This window comes from Culex pipiens, chromosome 1 (genome assembly GCF_016801865.2).
Source record: "Culex pipiens pallens isolate TS chromosome 1, TS_CPP_V2, whole genome shotgun sequence".
Lineage (NCBI taxonomy): Eukaryota > Metazoa > Arthropoda > Insecta > Diptera > Culicidae > Culex > Culex pipiens.
This window is the reverse complement of record NC_068937.1, coordinates 16,294,543-16,315,228: the sequence shown is the minus strand read 5'-3', so window position 1 is coordinate 16,315,228 and position 20,686 is coordinate 16,294,543. Positions and strand designations below refer to the sequence as shown.

Sequence of the window (20,686 nt, the reverse complement as noted above, 5' to 3'; positions counted from 1 at the left end):
AATTTCACTTATAAAGAATCCATGTGATCCAAAATAACAACGACTTCGTGAAGTCAAAAACAATTTGATTCGATGGAAAAAAAATTTGCAAAAAAGGTTTTTTGTTTAAAAACAATTGACTTTTGCCCAATTTTTATCTTAAAAGTCCAATGTAAATGAGATGAAAACACAACGTTTTAAAGTTTTTGGTTGGTAACTTTGGTTGTTTTTACACTACGAAGAATTGTAAAGTAATAAATACAGTATTTTTGAAAATACTAAAAAAATTAAAACATGTAATATGTGTATCAAACGTTGCGAAATTTTGTTTGTATTTTCGTATTACAAGCGATTTTTTTTTTGTAAAATACTAAAATTTTCATAAAAAACCGCATTTTATGAAAATACTAAAATATACATAATATTCATTAAAAAATCTAAAAATTTCATGATATTCAATATGAATATCAATCGAGGCAGAATTTTGCCTTTATTTGATATTTTTTTAGAACATGATTTTTTTTTACAAAATACAGTATTTCGATGTTAATTTATTAAGCATTGTTACTGTTTTAGAATTTTTGGAATAAAATACCCATTTTTTTAAAATTAACCTTATTTTATAAAAATACGAAAATCTTCATAATTTTGATGCGAAATTTAGATGTATTTTCACTTTTTTGGATCTACTAAAAATTTTACAAAATATCGTATTTTTTTGTTTGCATTTTCACTTTATTTGATATTTTTTTTCCAAAATAGAAAATTTTTTTTTACAAAATACCGTTTTTCATGAAAATTGGAAATTTATTAAAACTATCAATATGAGTATTAACCCTTTCAGGCATGGCCCAAAAATCAAAATTTCCAAAACTAGCTTATAATTTTCGTATGATCACAAGAATCATTTTCCCATCACTATTTTTTTTAAATTCAGACCTGAAAGTGTTGAATGTTGCGAAATTTTGTATGCGTTTTCACTGTTTTAGAGTTTTTGTGGAATAAAACATTATTTTTTCCCGACAGTTTCGTATTTCATAAAAATTCTCAAATTATCACATAACACCGTATTTCATAAAAATAATAAAATTTTCAAAATTTACAATGTGGGTATCAAACGATGCAAACTGTTGTATGTATTTTCACTATTTTGGATACACAGAAATTTTCACAAAATATCGTATTTTTTGTATGCATTTTCACTTTATTTGTTTTTTTTCCAGAATTGATACTATTTTTTTTACAAAATACCGTTTTTCATGATATTTTATTTTTTTTAATAATTTTCAATGTGGGTTTAACCAATTCAGACCCGATGGGCTAAAAATGAACCAAAAATCAAAATTTCCTAAACAAGCTAATAATTTTCGTATGATCATAAGAATCATTTTCTCATCATTATTTTTTTTTAAATTCAGGCTTGAAACGATGCGAAATTTTGTATACATTTTCTCTGTTTTAGAGTTTTTGTGGAATAAAATACAGTTTTTTTTTAGAAAATTCCGTATTTCATAAAAATACTCTAATTATCTTAAAACACCGTTTTTCATAAAAATAATAAAATTTTCAAAATTTATAATGTGGGTATCAAACGATGTGAAAAGTTGTATGTATTTTTACTATTTTGGATACACTGAAATTTATCGTTATTTTCTGTATGTATTTTTACTTTATTTGATAATTTTCCAGAATAGATACTATTTTTTACAAAATACCGTTTTTCATGAAAATTGCAATTTTTTCAAAATAATTTTCAATAATCAATAATCAATTAAACGAAGCGACATTTTGTTTGCATTTTCACTGTTTTAGAGTTTTTGTGGGATAAAATATTTTTTCCGAAAATACCGTATTTTATAAAAATACCCAAAATGTCACGAAACACAGTTTTTCATAAATATACTTAAATTTTCATAATTCACAATATAGGTATGAAATAATGCGAAATTCTGTATGTGTGTTCACTTCATTGGATACATTAAATTTATAAAAAATCCATATTTCATACAAATATTCAAATTTCCCCAAAATAATGTATTTAATGAAAAATACTGCAATTTTCATAATTTACAATATGGTTATTTACAATTAACGATGCGAAATTTCGAATGCATTTTTACTTTATTGGATATTTTTAAAGAATACTTGTTTTTTTCAAAAAACCGTATTTCCTTAAATTTTTTTAATTTAAATAATTTGCAATATGGGAACCATACGATGCTAAATTTTGATTACTTTTCTATTTTATTAGATTTTTTAAATATCGAACGTGATGACGTTTTATGTTTTCACTTTTCACTTTATAAGAGTATTACACAATATATGGTATTTTGTAAGCATATTAGGCCGCTGCAAATATTTTTTGAGTTTATGTCTTTCGATTCCAAAGTCAGAGGGGGCAAAAATTAAAAAAAGAATATAAATTTAAATAAGGTGGCATGGATTCAACATTTTAATGAAAAAAGTGTTTTAAAATGCGTCAAATACTCGAACAACGGAAAAAAAAAATTTTTCGTTTTATTTTTTTCTTGTTTTGAACATTAGATTCGAGTTATGTGACCCCATTTTAGTCAAATTTGAATAATTGATTTGCCTTTTAAAAAATGAAATGCATTTTTTTTCAATATTCCGTCACCGCCATATTGGCCGCCATATTGGATTTAAAAATTTAAAATCACTTTAGCGTAGTTTAGGGGTCATACTTAAGCTCCACAATCAAAAATTAGTTAACGAAAAAAATGTATTTTTGTGATTCGATTATCCGAAGTGAATTTACATAAAATTTGAAAAATATTTCCAATGGCTTAAGCATTTTACAAAAAAATACTCGCATAAATTTAAAATGCATACAGAATGTCGCAGCGTATGATATCCATATTGAAAATTATGAAAATGTTAAAAAATATGGTTTGTTATAAAAATTTTAGTATTGATATTTTTGGACGAACAAAAATCTACAATTGTCCACAATAGGGGAAGAGGTTGTCTGAAATTTTGTTCACCGAAACGAAACTATTGGCACTACGCCCCCCGGGGCATGGCCTTCCTCTAACGTGGGATTTCTGCTCCAGCGCCTCTGACGAGACAGGAGAAACCGGGACCGACGTTTTACTTCACCATCCGATAGAAGCTCAGTGGATAAGGCGGGAATCGAACCCGCGTCTCATAGCATCATCGGGATCGGCAGCCGAAGCCGCTACCCCTGCGCCACGAGACCCACCATTTATTCGATAAAAAGTACATATTCACTAAAATTAAATTTGTTTTTTGAATATTAGCAAAATTTGTTAAATGTTATAAACTTTACTTGTTTTACCCAATTGTCCAGAAGCTTCTCGTGGACCACCAGAATGGAGGAGGTCGCGGGTCGCGGTCCACGTCGCGTTCGATGCCGTCCGGTAGTGGATCATCATCAGCCTCGGGACCCTGAGAGGACACTGCGACTCTCTGCGTTGACCACTTCGAGCGATAATGTCGTCGCATAAAGAAGCGATTACGCGGGTTAATTTATGCGGCTTACCGGGCGCGCAGAGAGATTATACGGCTCTCTCTCCATCTTGGACGGAGGGGAAAATCGAGGCTTATCTCCTTCCGTGGCGTGTAAAATTATTAATCGATTACAATGGAACAATTATTGTCCGCGATATTTTAATATTAAATTACACGCTGATTTATGAGGAAATTGGCGGGTTGTGGCCAAAGCGCGTAGTCCTGCATGATCTTGAGGTCTACGGTCTACCTTTTCTTTTTGTTCTGTTCTGTTGTTGCGTTCAGGTCCCAAGTTATTAGTGTATAATTTTAGCCCGTGTGCTAATTGCACGGATTAATTGATAACGTACGGTTATGCTCTGCGGCTGGAATATTAAAGTGCGGCCTCCTTTCACGGTTCTTTGCTTTACGACGTGTTTCGATAACGATATGCGATTATCAGAAGATAGTACGTTATTGACTTTGGTTCCGCCGCGTCTGGGGTGTACTTTCAATGTCATGTGAATAATGTTTATAAGCTAGTTTTTTTGGTCGGTCAAATTGTTATAATTATTGTAATTGTCTTAAAAATAAAAGACAGTTTTTGTATAAATTCGTTCATCCATCCCAATAAGCTGCACAGACAGGTTCGACCACCATCGATCATTGCATCGAATATCCCATTTAAGAATTTGCCAAGAGAACGACAGTTCACTGCACCTCTTGTCTCACTTCGATGACCAGCGCAAATACATCAGAAAAAAAAAAATACCCGGTTTATTGACGTCGCAAGCCGGGCCCACATTGAACCTGACACTTGTCAGAACAACTGGCACCCATCTCTCGATCAGTTTGTTTAATTGATCCAGAAGGAGATCCTTTCCTGGCGGGGACGTTTTCCGAAACCCGTTCCGAAACCTGAAATTCTGGAACGACTAGAATCGAGTCCGATCACCCACGGTAAGCCCGCGATAGATCGCTAATCCCGCAGGGATTTGTAATTGACGTTAAAACAATCAAATTCTTATCGTTTTTACGTCAATTTATGGCAATCCGACAAAGCGAGATTAAATCGTTAAGCGGCGCGCGTTGGCTCCCGCGGGTTCTAGATCTTCCCGCGCAAAACAGTTGTATGAGTCTAATTTGACAACTCGCTGACGTCCACGGTAGTCTTCCGCAAAGGGGACGTTAATGAAGCATCCAGTGCTGAGTGCGGGCTGAACTAAAACCAGAGAAAAAGAAGCTCGGAAATCGGAGCAAGAACAAAATAAACGACATTTTGTGCATGCCAAGGCGGAGGAGTGTGACCGCGGGACGTGATAAGAATTGAGCCAAGAGCTGAGTTCGTATACGCAGGAGGTATTCATAGTGAACGGTTTCATGCGGAATTCTAGGGTAAATGGTGCTTGTTTTGAGCAAATTTTTGAAAGTACGGTGAAACTATTTCGGGAGGTTCAAAATAGGTACCCTTACCCTAACATGTTTGTTTCTTCCTACGCACATATCTTGTTAGTACGAACGTTCTTGGCGGGTGCAAAAATCCTTGTTTTCAATCGTGTAGAATATGCTGTTGCGGCAATACGGCCTTTCACTTTTGGTTTGTACACTCTTGATATCCTCTTTTGATTGCAGATCTTTAATTGAATTATAAAAAGTATATTGTATGGTTCTTCGACCAATTGTTTTCCATGAGATAGTCCTTTTGAGTACTCCGGTTAATAGCATTGCTTTGTTAGTATTTTACGTTAAAAAAAACTTTATTGCATTTAAGTATTTTGTGCAAATAATTTTCAAAATTAGATTTATTCTATCATAAAATTATTTATCACAGTTGTGATAACTTTGAGGTAAAAATTTCGGAATAGAATGTTTTCAAAACAATTTTCATCCGAAATTTTGTTCGATAGCATAAAAAAGAACCTGTGCCCAGTGGCTAGAGTTGTGAGTAGATCATTCAAAATGTATGTATTTCAAAATTTGTTAGGCAAAATTTATACACATCAATGTTGTTAGGGAGCGTTCTTTTATTACGTAACGCAGTTGGGGGGGAGGGCGGGGTCGGAGGCCGTGTTACGCTCCATACATTTTTTAAAAAAATTGTAAAATTTGTATGGAAATTTTGTTACGAGGGGCGGGATGGGGTCTAAAAATCCGATTTTTTGCGTTACGTAATAAAAGAACGCTCTCTTAATCGATAAAATTATCGTCGATAATATTATCGTCTAACGATAACGATAATGGTTATCGTTATCGTCGGGACGGTAACGGTAATCTATTGTTATCGTTAGGGCTAGTGATTTTTCACGGCAAATAAATCAAAATTACGCGGCATGCCAATTACAAAACATTGAAATTTCACGGTACTCTAAAAACTGCTCAAAATAAACGTTAAAATGTATACTTTTAGCAAAGTTATTAACAGAAAAGTGTCTTAAATGTTAGCAGTAGTTCTTGGGAAATTTTGAAAAATTTCCGTCAGTTGAATTCTAGACTTTTTGTATTAGATCATACAAACAAATGTAAACATTGAGTGTATCCCGCTTATACTAATAAACATTTACATAAGGTGTGAAAGGGATACACTCAAACATTTGTTTATTGGACCTTATAAAAAAAGTTCAAGAATTTATGATTCAGCTGTTTTAATTTTATTGAGATTTTATAAAATTAACAAGTCCTCTAATTCATCAAACCTAAAATCATTAAAGGAAATGCAATAAAGATTTTTTTTTGCTTTCCTTAATTTCAGCAATAGGGAAATTTTAGTATTTTAATGAAATTCAGGTAAAACTTCATTAGATGCAGTTTTTACATTTATTGATAATTCAAGAATAAAAAAAAATGGTTAACGAACATGATATCAATATGTATTGTTTTACTAATCAATTGAATTAAAACACATAATTTTTATTCAAAATATTTAAAAACAATTTGTTTATCGTTGTTTAATATCGTTGATTATTTAAAACAAAATTTACAAAAATTTTAAAATTAAAAAGATATTATCTGCGTTTTCTTTCAAAGAAATGTTGATAAATGTTCTTGTAAAATCTTTTTGGAATTTTGTGGAATAAAGAAACTATATGCATTTTGTTGAATATTCTAATGAACAATATTTTCAACAAATAATTATTAAAAAAATCTTCAGCAAATAATTGTAGATCTGATATGATATAGTTATTAATTTGTAAACTGCTTCTAAAATGCTTTTGAAAAACCTTATAAAATGTTCGAATTACAAAATGAAGCTTAATTGCACTGAGTAGCGAATTATCAATTGAATATTTCAAATTTCGCGGCATTTCACGGTATTTCCCAAATTTCACGGCCAGGGGCGAATTTCACGGATTACGCGGCTTCCGCGAAATCGCGAAAAATCACTAGCCCTAGTTATCGTTAAAGCCATTTTGATAATGATAATGGACGATTGCTCAGTTTTAAAAGCTTTCTTAAATCGACTTAATTCAAACATATCATATTCAATGCTTTCACTAAGAATATATTTTTCGAAAATTTAGTAAGTTTCATAGTATTGTTCAATTGTTCACAAAATATCACATGTTTTCGAAGGTACTGAAATTTTCATAATTTGCAATATAAGTATCAAACGAAGCAAAATTTAGTATTCTTTTTCACTTTTTTTTTAAATAATGCTTAAATTTCACAAATAAAACGTATTTCTTTTTCGAAAGTACTAAAATTTTCATAATTTGTAATATGGGTATCAAACGAAGCAAAATTTAGCATTCTTTTTCACTTTTTACACTTTTTTTTTAAATATTACTAAAATTATTCAAAATACCATATTTTTCAGAAATTCTCAATTTTTCAAAATTTACAAGATTTTTTTCAAACGAAGTGAAATTTGTTATTCATTTTCAAATTATTAGGGTCTCTTTTCGATAATACTAAAATTTTCACAAAATACCTTATTTTTTAAAATTACTCAAATTTTCATAACTTTAAATATGGGTATCAAACGAAGCGAAATTTTGTATGTTTTTCACTTTTTAGGGATTTTTTTTTGTAAATATCCAAAATTTTGACAAAATACCGTTTTTCAGAAATACTCAAATTTTCAGAATTTTCAATATGGATATCAAACGAAGTGAAATATTGTTTGCTTTTTACATTATTAAGGCTTTTTTAACCATCTAACAAAATCCCAAAATACCGCATTTTTCGAAAATACTGAAATCTATTTTTTTAATTTGAGTAATTCCGAAAAAAAATACGTTTTTTCGTGATAAATTTAGTATCAAGAAAAGACTTTAATATTTTGAAAATGCATAAAAAAATTCACTTCGTTTCATACCCATTTTGCAAATTTTGATAATTTAAGTACTTTCGTAAAGATACGGTATTTTGTGAAAATTTAAGTTTTCAACAAAATACAATCTAATAAAAAAATTACACTTTGTTTGATTCCCACTTTGCAAATTTTGAAAATTTGAGTATTTTTGTAAAATACCGTATTTCTGTGAAAATTTTTGTTTTCGAAAAAAATCTCTCTGAAAACGCATAAAAAATTTTACTCTGTTTGAAACCCATATTGCAAATTATGAAAATTTGAGTAACTTCGAAAACAAAAAGGTATTTTACTCCCACATATTGCATGCAATTTTTGCTTGTATGCATTAGCGAAGAACCGCCCTAATTCTCCATACAAACTTTGGAAAAAAAACTATTTGGCCCTGTCTAAATATTTTAGAAAAAATTGCAGTCATTTTTGTCCATTTTTGTAAAAAAAAAATAAAAATCAGTTTTTGAACGTGGCAATTCAGGGTTAAGTTTGAGGGAAAGATGATATTCGGGGCACTTTTAGAGTTCTAAAAAATATTTTTTTTTATTTTTTGGATAAGTCAATTAGGACTTAAGGGTCAAAATTTTCAGCCATTTTAAAAAGATGCAAATTTAAACTCAAATATCTCGAAAAGGCGCATGTCAAATTATTATTTAAACACAAATTGTGACCAAAAATAGATTTTTCGACAGCGATTCAGATTCAGTGGGCAAAATTACATGGGAAAACATATATTTGGACAATTTTCGAATTTCGTTAGGTTGGTCCCATATGATTTTCCCTTGAAAATTAGACTTTTTCAAATGAAGATATCTCGAGTTTAAAGAAGACACCCCTGAGATTTTTTCAGCGTTTGTAGTGCTGCATCTCCTCATTCAAATGCGCTGCGCCTTTTTGAGATATTTGATTTGAAATTTGCATCTTTTTTACCTTATAATGGCTGCATCTTTTGACACTTAAGTCCAAATTGACCTGTCAAAAAAGGGTGTTTTTTAGAGCTCTAAAAGTGCCCCGAATATCACTTTGCTCTAAAACTTAACCCTGAATTGCTACGTTCAACAAACTGATTTTTTGAGGGTTATTTTAATTGTGTTATTTTTATTTATTTCTTTTAGGTTTGCTCAGATTCTTTCTATAAATTTAGTCGTAAAAGTCGTAGATTACGAGATAAAATTTTAGTGTCTTCGACAAAGTTGCTAAGATTGGCAATTTCAACAATTTTCTAGAAGACAAAAAGATCCCAAAAATATTCATGATATGTTAGATTTTCAAAATCACTCTTATCATGAACCACCCTAATTTTCAACCAAACCAAAAGTTGCCCCTTTTCATTTACAACAACTTTTTCGATGACACCAAAGCTCCAAAACTTTACCATTTTTCGGAAAATCAATTTTCCACTTATTTTTGCGATCTGGACCACTGTGCATTGTCCTAAATAAATAAATCAAATAAATCCTTGTGAAGTCACAGAATTTTTTTTTAAGTTGATCGAATAGTTTTTTTTGACCATTTTTGACAATTTCTTTATGAGAGACTTAATTTTTTAGTCTCGAAAAAATAAAAATATAAAAAATTAAATTAAAAGTGTTGACATTAAAATTGAAAAAAGTGTTTGAAAATGCTTTCTAATAATTAGTTTTCAAAATATCTAAGTATTGGTGAATTTTTTTTTCGAAATGAAAAAAACCTTTTCAGTTAGTAACAGTTGGTACTGGAATTTCACAAAAATTTAAAATATTTTTGATCGATCCCAGACATGCCAAAACTCATAAACTGTGAGTTATTTCTGCAAAAGCCTTACTCCTTCCACAAAACGTTAAGTTAAAAAAAACATATTTTGAATGCTTTTTAATATTTTAATATTTTTTTAGAATCTAAAAGGCCAAAAATCACAAGGTTATGAAATTTTGTAAAAAAAAATTATTAAAAATAAAATTGAAAATCCCGGGCAGACGGTAAAAACAAAATTCATGCCATTTCAATAACAAATATTGTTAAAATAACAGAAATCGTTATGGCATCTTCTTGAAAAAAACATTTTTGCATAAGGGTTTCATAACAGTTTATGTTATCATAAAAAAATTGTTTTTGGTCTGATATTAGGAGCAGTTCTCTAGGATTTTGGTCATTCGATTTTTTTGTATTTTTTAATCCGACTGAAACTTTTTTGGTGCCTTCGGTATGCCCAAAGAAGCCATTTTGCATCATTAGTTTGTCCATTTAATTTTCCATACAAATATGGCAGCTGGCCATACAAAACTGATGTATGAAAATTCAAAAATCTGTATCTTTTGAAGGAATTTTTTGATCGATTTGGTGTCTTCGGCAAAGTTGTACGTATGGATACGGACTACACTGGAAAAAAATGGTACACGGTGAAAAAAATTTGGTGATTTTTTTATTTAACTTTTTATCACTAAAACTTGATTTGCAAAAAAACACTATTTTTATTTTTTTTATTTTTTTATGTGTTTTAGGGGACATAAAAAGCCAACTTTTCAGAAATTTCCAGGTTGTGCAAAAAATCATTGACCGAGTTATGATTTTTTTAATCGATATCTGAGATATCGACATTGAAAAATGGTGGGCTGTTTGTGTGAGACTTTTTCCTGTTTTTAAACCTTTGCATTGTAATATCTCAGCAACTAAAGGTCGTATCAACAAAGTCCGAAGAAGCAAAATATAGAGAATTTTCTCAGCTTTTCAAAAATATTTTTTTCAAAAGTGTACAAACATGTGCACTAATTTAAAAAAATGAAAAACTGCGACTATTTTGAAAAAAGTTACATAAAAATGGCTATAACTTGAAAACTGTGCACTTTATCAAAATTTTACTACAGTACTTTTTGATTGCAAATTCAATTTTACATCAAAAAATGAAGATGAAAAATTTTTGCGACCAAAATTTCGATTTTTTGAAAAAAGAAGTATTGATTAAAAATTCATAACTCGGTCAATGATTTTTTGCACAACCTGAAAATTTCTGAAAAGTTGGCTTTTTATGTCCCCTAAAACATATCAAAAAATAAAAAAAAATAAAAATAGTGAATCCATACCTACAACTTTGTGTATCATTTTGCTATGGGCAAATTTGCATTTGACATATAAAAGTTGTCAAATTCTGTTTCCAAAATTGCAGCCATTTTTCGGGTAGCCAAAAACCTCTAATGAGAATTCTAGCGATGATAAGTGTAAGCTAATAAAACTCGAAAGCTGAAACCACAAGTCATCATCCTTTAAAACTGCGTCACAGCGGGTCTAGGAATACCACATTACGGTGATTAAAAGTGCGAAATGTCCGTTACTAATCAGGCTCACCATGTGGGAGTAAAATTCGTGAGTTATGACCCCACTAAAAAGGTATGTAAATTCAGTTCACATCGCAACCGGCTGAAGCTGCTGAAATATTCCAAAGCATGATTAATACCTTTATTTTCTCAAGTTTCTCGGAGAGATGGTCTATAATGATTCACGGTGCGCGTGGCTTTCGACCAGCCGCTTGGGAGGAGAACGTTTAAATCTTGGATTTACATAACATTTCAATAGAGAAACTAGCCGAACTGACTAGATTTGTGTACCAGAGGAGGAACGAGAAGCCGTTCTGGACATAAAGCATGCTCCACTACTGATAAGACCAGTCACATTTGTTCTCACGATATCTGGCTGCGAAATGGAACTTTCTTTTTATTTAGAACACTCTTGCGTACGGAAATAAGTCAGTGAGGCCGGTCAAGGGGAAGGCAGTGGTGTCTCATGAAAAAAAAAAAAAAAAACAAATCTTTTAGTTTAAAATCTACTTAATTTCATTGATTCAATGAAAATTTATACTTTGGCGACATAATATTAAAGTTTTTTTTTCAAACAAAACTTTATCAAAATTAAGATCCCCCCAAAATCTCCTTCCCTGCAACTCAATAACATCTGCTGCAAAGAGTCCCCTTCTAATCACTTGAAATAGTAGCTCGCGAAAGCTCGCCAAGAACGGGACCCCGCAAAGTCTATTCTGAATCACGCACGATGCCAAAATCTCGCCGCAATCCGGCCAACTCGTCGCCGTTAGGCAGATTAATGGCGGCCATTTGTCTTGCCGTGGCCAGTTTCGGCACCCCGACAGTTTGGGCGGCCATCGACGGTACGGAATCCCCACCTTCGGGTAATCCTAATTGAGTGAGACTTCATTAGTTCTTCCTTTCCTTTAATTCGGACTTAAAGTGCCAACGAACTGTATCCAGCACGAGGTCATCTCCGGCTCGTACGACCAGTACTTTGAGCTGGACGCCATCGGGAACCAGCGCACGGAGGACGCCCCGGTGGACCTGGTCATGTACATCGGCGTGCAGAACATGGAGGAGGAGATCGCGTTCCTGCTGTCCCACCAGGATCGCTCGTTCGAGTATCCGGACTTTGCCCGGACGTACGAGGTCCGCGTGGGAAACGTGTACACCGTGATCTACCGGGAAACGCTCAAGATGAAGGCGTATCACAGCGCCACCAACAAACTGTTCCCCGGGGATCAGTTCAAGATCCACTTCCGCATCCTGAAGGAGGGCAACGTGACCATCACCCTGGACGACAACACCAAGAAGCCACTGTTGAACGTGTTTGACGAGGCGGGACCGCTGGACGTGCGGTACATCAGCTTTGCTTCGCGGATGAACGCGTACCCGATTGTGTTTCACTTTGCGTGCAACCAGGAGGTGTCCAGTACGGAGCCGGGACCGCGGTCGGAAGCGCTGTCCGGGTGTCCGGTGTGTCCGAAGCAAAAGTGTGAGGTTATCGTGAGGGCGTGCACGGATAACAGTAAGGACGGAGCGGCGACGGATCCGACCAAGCAGCGGTACTACTTTAATTTTAATATGTACTTGAGCAAGAATAAGGGGAAGGCGGTGGAGGAGAATTTGCTGGTTTAGGATGAAGTTTCTGAAAGTTTGACTTCACCGATTAGGGTGCCTTATGAAATGTAATTTCAAATTAAATAAAACAGCATTAAAGCAGAGTTTAATCTGGAAATTCAAACAAAGAAAGATCCGTCCTCCAGTGCACAGTGGTCCGATACCGCAATCACACGTTAAGCGGTATACGCGCTTCGGAAGGAACCGGTCAAGAAGCAAGCAAGTAAGAGAGGGCGAAGAAAACCCCCAAGAAATCGCTCCCTCTCCTTTGTTCTGCTGTTCGTAAAGCTGTTTCTTGGCCCCTTTCCTTCCGATCTGCGTACTAGCCGTTAAGATTTAGAACTGTGATGGGACATCTTTTCAATTTAAAAAGTTTAATTTTTATCTCCGTCTTCAGAAAAGTTGTAGGGAACGCCATTCTGAAGGCGGTATTAGACTATGACAAACGAAAAAGCGAACTCGCACATTTTGACAGTTTGGCAGTTTGTCTGTATTTGTTTGCAGAGACGTCAGGCTGCATACATTTTGCTTTGTTTGCGAGTTTGGCGAACTGTCAAATACGAAAAAGTGCGAGTTTATTTCTTCAAATGGGAAGTTTTTAGATCCGTTTTTGTGATTTAAGTTAGGGTGATTCTGAAAAATAGATTTTGGGATATGGGTCATTCCAGGTCAATTGAGTACACTTTTGGACCCGACTTTCACCGATTTGGACCAAATTTGGAGGGAACGTTCATCTATCGATAGTTATCAGAAATCCCAAGTTTGGAGCTGTTTGGACCATCCTTCTATTTTTGACACCGCCCTCTTTTATGACGATTTTCTAAAAATCTGTTTTTTTCTTTTAATCATATCTTTGTAACTATATGAGCAAAAGACTCTCTACAGGTTGCATTTTATAGAAAATTGTCCAAGGAATTTGATAAAAATAAAAATTTTACCCTTAAATGCCCCCTAATATTATATTTGAACGTTTTAAACTGAAATGAACTATTGGCGAGAAACAGCGATTTTACTGAAAAAAGTTTAATTTTGCGCAGCACTCCGTCCTATAAATTCAAATCAGATATACAGTCATCCCACATATTCGGAACGGTTTACAGATCGGCCGATGGTTGAAAAATCATAGAAAATCGATAGTCGAACATAATGTTTAGCTTTTTCCTTCATGTGGATGCTTTTCTTAAGATCTTTCGATTGATGTATAGACCGGCTGTAGTTTTTTACGTTTTATATAATTTTTTTAAAGAAAAACATTGACCCATGAAAACCACATATTCGGAACACTTTTTTCTTACGGATGTAAACAAACCTTGGTTCTCACCAGGAATACAGATTTTTAACAAAATAATGACTTCACACACTGAAATCAATGGAACTCATGCTTAGTGATGTTTTATACATGGTCTGATGACTTTTTTTGTGGAAATATCAGTTAAATTCAGGTGTTCCACAATTGTGGGATGCACAATAACATCCCACAATTATGAAACAGGCAATTTGAAGGAAGTGTTTTGCTGTTCTGGATAAAATTGTCTTGAAATGAAGTTTTTGTCTAAAAAGTAGGGTAGAGTAGTCATCAATGAGACACGGGGAACAATGATAAAATGGCTCTCACAAGTCGTAGTTTCAACCAATCAGGCTCATATTTGGGGGAAAGGTGTGTCTACTGGATACACGTCTGCAATATTAGTGGCTTTGGTTATTGACGCTCCCTAGAAAAGTTATTCATGTTTGATTCTGGGGTGTAAAAGTAAATTACGGAAAAAAAACACTTTTTCGCTCGTAGGCTGCCATTTACACCAAAACTAATATTTCTTCAAATTTCTTTCAACTTTCCATAGGGATTGAGTTGGGCTACAATGTCCTTTCAATAGGTTTGGCCAAAATTTAGAATATACCCAGAATCCAGGGCTGTCTCATTGTTCCCCACTCATTTTAGCCCATGGGGTACAATGAGACACTTTGATTTTTCTTCATTAAACTTTTCAAAATCTATGGAAATCTGTCAAAACATGAATTAAAAGTGATTTTTGGCATATTTATATAGCTTTAACTTCATTTAACCAAAAATACAAAGTTGTTTGGTATAAATATATGGATTTTACAAAATTTAAATACTTTTTAGTATAACTTTTGTTAATTAAAGTTTCATGTTGGCAAAATTACTCTAAAATGTTCAAGGCAAGTTACCTGCAATGGAACAATACAAAAACATGATGTTTTACTAGAAAAATGTTGATTTTCGTAGAGTGTCTCATTGTTCCCATACTGTCCCATTGTTCCTGCCAAGTGCGTCTACAATGAGACAGTTGAATAACTGTGGCTGTAGATGTCGGATCGATCTCATATTTTGGTCAATGTTAGAACACATTAAAAGAAAGTAAATGCAACAAAAAGCTCATTAAAACATGCTGATGAAAAAAATACAGTTGATAGTTGAAAACCAAAAGTGTCTCATTGATGACTACCCTACCCTAATGCATTTTTCTATGGGTTTTTCATTGAACTGTTCAAATTCTGGTATGTTATTCAAATTATTTTTGTTTGCGGAGACCAACATTTTTTTTGCATCGTCCTTACGGGATTAAATGAGGCAGCTTTTGCGCTTTATTTAAGAATTGTACAAAAAATGGAACAGGATAATAATACAAAATATAAAAATTCAGTTCAGAAGCAAAATCAATAAATTAATATGAAAATTCGAGAACGAAAAATTAATCTTCAGAAAAAAAAACAAAATCAATAAAGTAAAATGATTTAAGCAAACGAATAATTTCAGAACATTCCGGAAAAATCTAGAACATGTAAGAAAATTCCAGAAAAGTCTAGAAAAATTTAAGAAAAGTTAAAAAATAATAATTTAGTGAAAAATAATATAAAATTAAGAAAATTTCAACATACAATGCATTCTATAATTTCGTATACTTAAAACAATATGTGAAAAAAATCCAAAAGTAAAAAAATACACTTAAGAAATTTCATGCAAATTAAGGAACATTAAAGAAAATTTCATAAAATTTAAGAAAATGGGCTTGACCATTGACCATGACTGCCAAATGAGTTGCTACTCCGTTATTGACAGATCAGCTGAATTTAAACAATTCATCAAAAATGATCAAAACCCCGGTTTCTTAAGTCAATACCGGCGCCCTCCCAAGAAGCTTGCAGTTCAACAAGGGTAGGAAAGTTAGTCCAATACTTGAATTTGCAGACTTTTCAGACATGGAGTTTGTAGCCTCATTCCTGATGACACCGCATGAGACCGTGGAATTAACAACATCTCATCCAAGCATCTCGTGAATAAAGCGTGCGTGCTACATCCCAAAATCGTGAAAAAGGGATCATGAAAATCTGAACCACGGACAAAGTGTCCATTTTTCATGGTAAGTGGAAAATAAATACTCGCGCACAACGAAATGTTCTTAAATTTCGTAAAAATTAAGAAAATTCATAAAAAATTACCGACTCAAAAATTTAAAAGCTATAAAATAAATTACTTACAAAAACAAAATGACCAAAAATTCAAGAAAAAGAAATATTTCAAGAATACTCATTTTTTAAAGGAAAACACAAAGTAAAAAAAGGAAATAATTTCAGAAAATGTCCAAAAATTCTATGAAATTCTAATCACGTCTAGATTTGTTTGAATTCTTCTGAATCCCACATAATTGAAATAAATTTTTAGTGAATTCAAACGTATTCGAGTGTATTTAAGTAAATTAAAAAATGCAGGAGAATTGATGGAATTGAAAGCCAATCTATGGAACGATAGCAATTTGTTTAAAGATTTTTTAAACTATTCAATGATTTTGATGATTTTTTTTAAATGAAGCAATTTTTCAGAAAATGTGTTAACATTACGATTGTAATTTTTCAATCAAAAATCTTACTCCAGTACCAGATTTTGCACCATCTTAAACTCAGTCGCAAAAATATCAATTTTTGCTCCGCTAAAAATAAAATAAAATAATCGAATGTTTCAAAATGAATTTTGAGAAATTAACCTTCATGATGAAGTTGAAAAATCCGTAAATTTATTCTTCTGTTCAACTCTTTAGAAAATCCCTTTTCAAGATACAGATTTTCAAATATGCACATGCCTATCTTATACGACCAGTGCGTGCAATTGTATGGAGACCTCAATGAAAAAAAAAAACTCTTGAAATGACTCTTTTCTATGCATGGACATTTGTCCATTCATTGAATTCGCTTCGCTACTTCGCTTCGCTAGGAGACGGTGATTTTAGCGGATTGCAGACTGGATTTTCGCCATGTGATGTGATGATTGTCTGAGCCCAAGTTGCCTAGGAATCGATAATTGGGAATAGAACCAATTCCACCTGAACCAGATTCTCACCACCATGGCAGCCGTCCATTGCCGGCCGCTCCCATCTCCACCGCGCACCAGGGACAAGGAAAGGGAATTGGAAGACGGGAAGTGTTGATGCTCCACTTTTTTAAGAGTATTAAGGGAAAATCTCCACGGTATCCTCAAGTAAGTTTCGCTTGGAGTTGGACGGTTTTTGGGAAGGTGAATGGTCTGAGGAGCCACCCTAGGCGAGTGGTAACGACCTTTGGCATTGTTGTTCGAATTCTTCGTGTGTTCTCATTTCTAATGGGAATGCTTTCAATTCTTCTCATCTCTTATTGGATGAATTCTATCAGTCGCCCAGGCTATTTATAGCGAGGTATTTTTAGATTCAATTTCAACTGCGCTTGCACAATCTTGCATGCAATCTTGTTTGAGTTCTGATGTTCAACTTGCATTCAATGTGATTCTAAGTCCGATTCTTGGATTCAACTATACCAGTCTAATTCCTCCTCAAGCTACCAATGCTCCACGGTTAAGTGGAAAGCATTTTGCTTGCCAATCCTAAGGACAGGGGATCGAACCCCGCCGTGAGCTTGTAGTTTTTTCATTAATTCCAAATTCAATGAGTCCAGAACTTTCTCGTTGGGAGCAGATGGGTATCGAACCCAGAACCATTCGCTTATAAAGCGAACATCGTAACCATTCAGCCACGACCGCTCCTCGACATTTGTCCATTCATTGAATTAAAAATTAACTCGAAAATTACATTTGTTTAATTTCCCAGCTGTAATTTTTTTTCTTTTAAATGTCACACTCCACCTGATACAATTCTAACTAAATTTGAGGGTAAGCTCTAATTGAAAAAAAAATGATTTGCAAAATGCAATTTGGTGCCCTAGGGCTTCTTGGCTGCAAGATTGTATGCAACGCAATCAATGCCAAATTTGGCGTCATGTAATTGTGCGTCAATCTCAATCACGCTGCGACGTACGATTACATCGAATTATCTCACCTCTGGCATCGCCCAGTTTATACAATGTTTCACACGTAACCTTTAAAGTTCTTAATATGCATAATTAGGATATCATGAACCAACAAGCACCCTTGCTGGGTGCCCCTTAATCCTTCCTTCGCCGAGCGTCCCCGGCAGATCAAACCACGACTGACAGGGTGTGTAATTCCGAACGTCACTTTGAATAACCAGCAGCAGCAGCTGGCATCATCCCGAAGACCCTTCTGGTGATCTTCTCATGCTGAAGGGTGCATGTCATTAGTTCAGAAAGATCAATCCCGGGCTTGCGCCACTTCGTAACAGCAGGTGCCTCGTAACCCCTTCAACATCTGCTCTTAAGGGTGCATCACAGACAAGTGGATGGGACAGAAGGTTGTCAATTTGTCAGTTCTCGAGGTCGTCAAGATTACGATTACGAGTTCAAACCGATGAAATATGACGATAATTGTGCGGTACAAGATTTTTTTCTCCAGAGCTCGAAGAAACAATGTAGACTATTTAAAACAGACGCGGGCGCGCGCCATCTCTCGGGTCAGGTTCAAAGCAATAATTATTGCTTTAAATGTGCTACGCAAACAGCTCCATCGTTTAGAGGTGCTGGATTCCTGTAGATTTACTGCGGGTACTTTGTAGAACTCGTTCGGATTTCTTTCCTCCGCCAAGAACTTTAGCCCGGTCGTACACCGAACCAGCGGCGCGCGTTTGTCCTTGGCATTTGAAAATTCTCGTTCTGGACCAAGTTCTGGACGGTCCCTCTTTGGCTGACCACAAGCTGCTGATATCGGAGGGGCTGGTGAGGTCCCCGTAACGAGAATTCAGTTGGAGAGAGGTGGTAGCTTGTTCTGATTTGTTTACACCCGGGGGAATGGCACTCGTTGAGTCCCGGCGGTTGATCTCGTGCTGTGCGTGAGAAGTTCTCCCCAGATGTGCGTGTTCTGATGGTCGCATTTTAGAACGGTCAGTTGACACGGCTCCGAGCAGCTATGAGAGGAATGTTGTTCCTTTTTTCGGCAACACTGGAAGGTGTGTTGTTGTCGGTGAACGAATACTTCACCATAATTGTGATTGATGGCATCAACAAGGTGTAGTTCAGTATATTACACAATGAGTTCAACATACTAGAGAACAATGCCCTTAATGAAGCTGCTTTGAGAACATTATCAACGCTGACCTCCTTGTTTTTTGTTGTTGTTTTAAGTCTTAAATTGCCTTCATGATAACAATAACAATAAAAAATCACATTTCGCTGACATTCAGCGATGACTAGCAAATGACATCCGTTGGCAAATCTTCGACCAACCAATGACGAGGTCATCAAGTCATCCTTGAAGGTCGACGGATCGCGTGACGTTTCAACACATCTTCAACAGAGACAACTAGATGCGGCAAGCGAGTAGCAGTTGACTACCGTCTGACATCTACTTAAGATTGGACTGTGATATTTGTGACAGGCTTACAAATCCTGTTTAGCGTAAATTGAAATTTAACAGCGATTAAAAACTAGATGGTGGCATTTGCATAAATATCAACAACTACTGTGTGGACAAGTTGGGCCGAAAATAAAGGCTTAACATTTTGATCAACTCAAAACTAGATCAAAATGACTGGCAACAATTATAAGCCTACAGATTCAATTACTCGCCGCGTCTTAGTTCTAACCTCTTTATGGCACGATTCTAGCCAGCTTAATCCTATTCTAATCACGCAGCGCACGATCACCACACTTCAAAATATCGTCTTCTGGTGGTCAATTAAAAGAGCACACCAAACAATCGTGTTTCGATGTTCTGGATGGACGAGTCTGCAGGAATCTGCCATGACAGGCCCCCCCTATCTAAAATGTCATCCGGTTTTTTACCGGGTTTTGACAGGTTTTAGGTTATGTTGAGAACCCACAAAAAAGTGGATCAGATGTCCGTGTTAGAACCATGTCGCAGAAAATGATTAATTGCTCAGCCGGGCGGATCGGATTGCCCACAGAATGGAGAAGGCCAAAAAGGGGATCAACATTGAGGGGGGGGGGGGGGGGATCCAAAAAAGACTGATGCGAAAACGGTACATTTGAAGAAAAAAAATCGGGATTTGTAAATTCCAGACGTGTATGTCGTTTTCGATTAAGCTGTCGGTTGAATGATTGCCCGTTGGAGGTGTGGGGTGAAAATGACTTTTTCCCATGCGAACTGCAATACAAAAAAAAATCAATGAAATACTCTTGGTTGTAGAACAATTGAGCTTCTTTTGTATACAAGACTAAATATTATTTTTGACGATATCAACTAATGACCCGTTTCACCTCAAGGGACCATTTAAGGTTCTAGGTCAAGCTCAATCCATGTTTGAAGGTCGTTCTACTGTTTGGGCGCATTTACTGAGTCAGTTTGTGCTTCATCAATTGGTTCCTCATAAAACTGAACAAATTGAAGTATCGTCAACTGGGGCGAATCGGGACTGCAGTCTGAATAGAAATAGCAAGGTCGTAAGTGAGAGAATTAGATAATGTTTTGATTGAAACATATTGAAATCTTCTTTCAAATTATTTTTTTAATGTTTCTGTTACATTCGAATCAGCTCCTAAAAATTCTCCGTGAAAATAATATTATAGATAAAATAAAGAATTCCATTTTCTTTTAAAATAATGAATTCTTGTTGTTGTAAAATTTTTATAGGTTTTAATGGAAGATGTCTGAATTTGCACGTTTTTCAAATTTCAGCACTTT

The 20,686-nt window shown here is 34.5% G+C and overlaps 2 protein-coding genes across 2 annotated transcripts in view; both read left to right on the top strand.

The window, feature by feature from the left end:
- LOC120417693 (uncharacterized) overlaps positions 1 to 20,686 on the top strand; it is a 61,401-nt gene that overhangs the window by 12,866 nt on the left and 27,849 nt on the right. The gene's annotated exons all lie outside the window — the stretch shown is intronic.
- Positions 11,713 to 12,742, top strand: LOC120417686 (uncharacterized). The gene is made up of 2 exons (XM_039579822.2): positions 11,713 to 11,885; positions 11,966 to 12,742. The coding sequence occupies exons 1-2, from the start codon at positions 11,771 to 11,773 to the stop codon at positions 12,661 to 12,663; spliced, it is 813 nt and encodes a 270-aa protein (XP_039435756.1). The 5' UTR covers positions 11,713 to 11,770; the 3' UTR covers positions 12,664 to 12,742.